The sequence below is a fragment of the Syngnathus scovelli genome, chromosome 9 (assembly GCF_024217435.2).
Source record: "Syngnathus scovelli strain Florida chromosome 9, RoL_Ssco_1.2, whole genome shotgun sequence".
Classification (NCBI taxonomy): Eukaryota; Metazoa; Chordata; class Actinopteri; order Syngnathiformes; family Syngnathidae; genus Syngnathus; species Syngnathus scovelli.
This window is the reverse complement of record NC_090855.1, coordinates 12,966,101-12,970,804: the sequence shown is the minus strand read 5'-3', so window position 1 is coordinate 12,970,804 and position 4,704 is coordinate 12,966,101. Positions and strand designations below refer to the sequence as shown.

General features: G+C 41.7%; 1 protein-coding gene across 1 annotated transcript; it reads left to right on the top strand.

Moving 5' to 3' along the window:
* Positions 1–84: 84 nt before the first annotated feature.
* cd79a (CD79a molecule, immunoglobulin-associated alpha) lies at positions 85–3,739 on the top strand. Its single transcript, XM_049731799.1, has 5 exons — positions 85–358; positions 941–1,261; positions 2,030–2,145; positions 2,229–2,288; positions 2,570–3,739. Exons 1-5 carry the CDS (start codon positions 211–213, stop codon positions 2,660–2,662), a joined length of 738 nt encoding a protein of 245 aa, XP_049587756.1. The 5' UTR covers positions 85–210; the 3' UTR covers positions 2,663–3,739.
* Positions 3,740–4,704: the final 965 nt, after the last annotated feature.

Sequence of the window (4,704 nt, the reverse complement as noted above, 5' to 3'; positions counted from 1 at the left end):
TATCTCTCCTTTTTTATTTGTTTTATACCATTCACTAGAAGTCAGCATGAGTTTGTTCTTCCATAACTCAGCCAATAAAGATTTGCTTTCAACAAAGTTGGAGTTGGCATGGCATGTCCCAAATTAACATTTTGACCCCAAAGGTTGTTAGCATGATAGCTGTCCATTTCCATTCTGATTCCTGTTTGACTCAGTGCAGCTGTGACGTTTATGCAAATACGACAGTGGTCATTGAAGCGTAAATCCTCACAGAACAACAAGCTAGTAGGTCGTTGTGCGGGGACTTTTAATCATCCAAGATCTTCCATAAGAATGATGGCTTCAGTTGGCAGCATTTTTATGATCACCTGCATGACAGGTAAGTCTGGTCACTTTGTTGAATTTTTTTGAAAAAACTTTAAAAAAGAAAAAGTGGCCTTGATTAAATTTGAAGGTCGAACAATCATATTTATATATTGAAACTTATTGCAAAATTGTACTTTTCTATTTTTTCTTTTCTTTACAATATTGTTTATTTAGCCTTTTGTGATGTGCTGTGGGGAAGTCCCTTGTGCCCCGACAGTATATATGGCAGTGCAGGGCACATTAGTCACATGATCAATTACTGAAATATTTGTTTTTTGGATTTTAAAACATGACCGCATTCCCATCGTTTACTTACATTAAATAATTGGATACATCATTGTACATTCATTATCTGTTTTGAAAGCCAAATGTGACTCTTGAGCCCAGATATTGTCCTACCCTTAATATACTGTGTGCGTGGTTACATTATTTATAGATATTTTCTTTAGTGTTATTCTTTAGTATTATTAGTACACGCTTTTTTTTTTTTTTTTTACACTTCTTTTTTTTCTTTATTCTTTTTTTTACAGCATCTCTGAATTCACAACCTTCTTTTTGCGGATTTATTAATGTTCAGTGTGCCTCCCGTGTGTAGTGGTCTCCACGGGGCTGAAGGTAGACCGGCCTTGGCTGAGGGTCCAGCTTTCTCACCGGGCCGTGCTGGAGTGCTGCTACCGGACCGGCGCTGCCAACCACCAAACCACTTGGTTCGTGCACGGCCATCCCACCAACGGCACCGCCATCCCAGTTCCAGTCTCCATGTCAGACCGAGTGAGCTCGGGCTACAGAACGCATGCTGAAGTCACCTGCGGGACCCTCACTTTTGGTGAGGTGAAGGTGACCGACGTGGGCCTGTACAGATGTTGGTTCAACAACACTGGCGTCCTCACACCCGGCACCTACTTGCAGGTCTATGGTAAGTAAGCAGAAAACGTGGTCTTCTTTTGGATTTGGTTTTTATTTTTTACAGTATACCTGCTTACTGTAATGCCCTGGCACCAATGCACCTTTCAGCCATTTCTGGGAAGCCATTTTGAGACTCTAGCATACCAACTGTTAGCATGTTAGCATTGAAGCCATCTCTGAGTAAGGTGAAGTACACACACACACGCGCGCACACACACACGCACACACAAAGCAGTGCTAACCCCTTGTAAGACGCAAATCCTGTTACTCTGCGTTGTCGCTTCAGTGTTAGCATCCGTATTTGCTTGTCTTGCTAATCCATATTCTGGTCATTTGCGCAAAGTCTGCACATGTACAAGGCATTCTCACGGTGGAAAATGCAGCTTTTGGTCCTAATCTGATTAGCTGCTGATGTGAAACTACCTGTGGGGGTATTACGCCATAACATCCCTTACCTAACAGTCCGATTATCCATTCATGCAGTTCATATTGTTTGCCACTCCAAATAGTTCACTTGCGTAATCAACGAATTTGAAGTCCATGGGAGAGTCTTTTAGCCCGTTTCCCGTGACACTGGTGGTGTTTTTGTTCTCATGCCATTTTTCGTGTCGCTGTTTTGACGAAACAGCACTGATACGGAATACGAACATAAGGTTGAGCAGCATTTCCTGGTTTCTTCAAATTCAGCATTCTCTATGAAATACGCTGATATGAAATAACGGTACAAAGTTGACCCATAGACTCAAAATTTGCCCCATGTGTTTTTGTGTGCATGCAGAGCCGCTGAAAAAAACGATAAACCTCACGGAGAAGACCAAGAACAGCATCCTGATGGCCGAAGGAATCTTACTTTTTCTGTGCCTCCTGGTGCCTTCGGCCGCGCTCTTCTGCAAGGTCAGATATCTTATGAATTGTCAGCACAACACAACGCAATTCTCAACAGACAAAGCAATTGTGCATTTTTACCCTTCTCCCAGTCCAAGCAACTCCATGAACTGCAGCGGAAGGCAAAGAGGGAAGAGGAGAACATTTATCAGGTGGGGAAAGACAACTAGTGGAAGAGTCATTTGCACTAATTGTTTTTGGTAGCGTTACTGGTGATGTTTGGTCATTTTCAACAAGCTGAAAAATCCATTTGCAATAAACTTTGCAACAAACAATAAATATTTAACCGCGTGTCATATTATACAATAACAATAAATATTAAGCCACATGTCAAATTAAAGGCTTGGACAAAAGTGCTTTCCAAATATGTAGTATATATATTTATCAGTATTTGTCAGTATGATGAGTTCTAGATGTTAACTTTCATCTGCAGGGCCTCAATCTGGATGACTGTGACAAGGCAGCGAACCTCTACCAGGATCTGGTTGCCAACATTCGGGAGGAAATCCAGCTGGAAAACCCATGAATGGAACGGAAGAAACGCAAGGGGGGGTGGGGGGGGGGGCTGTGTTAGGGGCGGGCTGCTTTTGCAGAGTGGGGTCTTTGTTTTCAGTAAGTGTGTGCAATAAGATTGGTCAATGTATTCATTGCTTTTTGTAGCCAATACGGTGCTTAATCTGCTTTTCTGGTTTGTGTGTATTTTTAACCTTTAAAAGACAACTCACTTGCCAGGTGCACAGAATTAGCAGGTCACAGTGACTAGATCAGGGTTCACCAACCTTTCTTAAACCGAGAGCTACTTCCCGGGTACTGATTAAGGCGTAGGGCTACCAGTTTGACACACACTTCTGAAATAGCCAATTTGTTCTTTGACCACAATCCGTTTCAGAAGGCGGTTCGAGAAGCGAATCGGTCGAATTCCGAATCTATTTTTCCCAGTACAAAGTGCGCAGGGAGCTTAATTTGGTCCGATCGCGCAACCGTAGCGCGCCGGGTACTCACTGTCGCATTGCTTTAAGAGCGTCTTAGTGTTTTAGGATGGCTTTACTGCTCCCACTTGCTTTCTTTGGAGGCATGATTAGGGGTTAATACAATCTTCAAAGTAACGAAAATACAATAACAACGGAGTCAGTCGGCATCCGGGCCGCGCGGTCGGGTTTTCTCGGGTCCTTCCGGCTCATGTCGCGAGGTTCGACCTCCAAATTTTGTTCGACAACCGAAGTAAAAAAATCTCGAATTTTTTGTTCGAATTCCGATTTGTTGGAAAACCAGGACGTACGAAGACCGAGGTTTGACTGTAAAATAGATGCAGCTCACTGACAAGTGCCGCTATTTGAGCTAATTTTAGAACAGTCCTGCGGGTGACTCATGCGGTCCTCACGGGCGACCTGGTGCCCGCGGGCACCGTGTTGGTGACCCCTGGACTAGTAGATTCAATGATTCAACAAGTGATTATATCTTGTGAGCATTCGAGGGAGTTCTAGGCTTTTGTTGCAGCTTCCCTGAGGTTTTTATTAAATTTGTTTTACTCTTTTTAAATTTTATTTTAAGATGGTAAATCGGTTTCTCACTTTTTTTATTATTAAATCTGTTTTCTCCAGTGTTTTTGTATTTCTAATTATTTTGAACAAGGTAATTTTTGTATTAAAGGAATCATATTTTCCTTGTGTATATGTACATTTAGTGTTAATATCAATTATGCTCCGTGTCACCAGTTACTCGTCCAAATAACGGACTGAGTTTGATGGGCTGCCGCGCTCTCCCATTGGCTAGACTCTAGCAGGGGTGGGCAAACTTTTTGACTTGCGGGCCGAATTGGGTTCTAAATTTTGACCGGGGGGCCGAACCAGGAGCAGATGGATGTAGTGTTTGTGTGAAGTAATATAAACGACCTGTAAAGGTCATTGCATAAAAGGTTTTGGCCTTTAGTAGGTAGTAAAGCATGGATATTCAAAAAAAGTTTTTTGAAAACAAATGCATTTATTAACAGCATTAAAAAAAAAAAAACATCCCTAAAAAACTGCTATCAGTGATTCTCATAAAATATGACACTGTTATTATGAATAACAGTCTCCATCACTTCAGGGCCTGCAGGTCAGATTAATGAAAGACGTATGTTTATCTTATGAGATCGCATCAAACGGCAAACATTCTGACCAAATATATCATCTTGAAGAATCGGTGAAAGCATACATCCAAATAAAGTAATCAAAACGGCAACACGGTGAGGGGTATCTGAAAATCAGAGCAGAGTTTTAACTCACAAACACCTGGTAACAGAAGTGAGGAAAGGGAAAACACTTCCTTAAAGTAAGCCTTAAGAACTTTAAAGGTTAAGATTAGTCACAAACAGGTGGTGCATCAATGTCCTTGAGCATCCTGCATTGTTTGAAAATGAGAATGGTCACTAGTTTCAATCCCTGCTATTTGTACAGATCATATTCAAAATGCATTTTTTTACAACAAACTTGAAAGCCTCCCCTTCATTTTCAGTGTTCATTTGATGTTGATGTTCATGTTGCTGAACGCCACGTCGCGTACGTCGAGCCAAATTGGCCACTCTTTTTA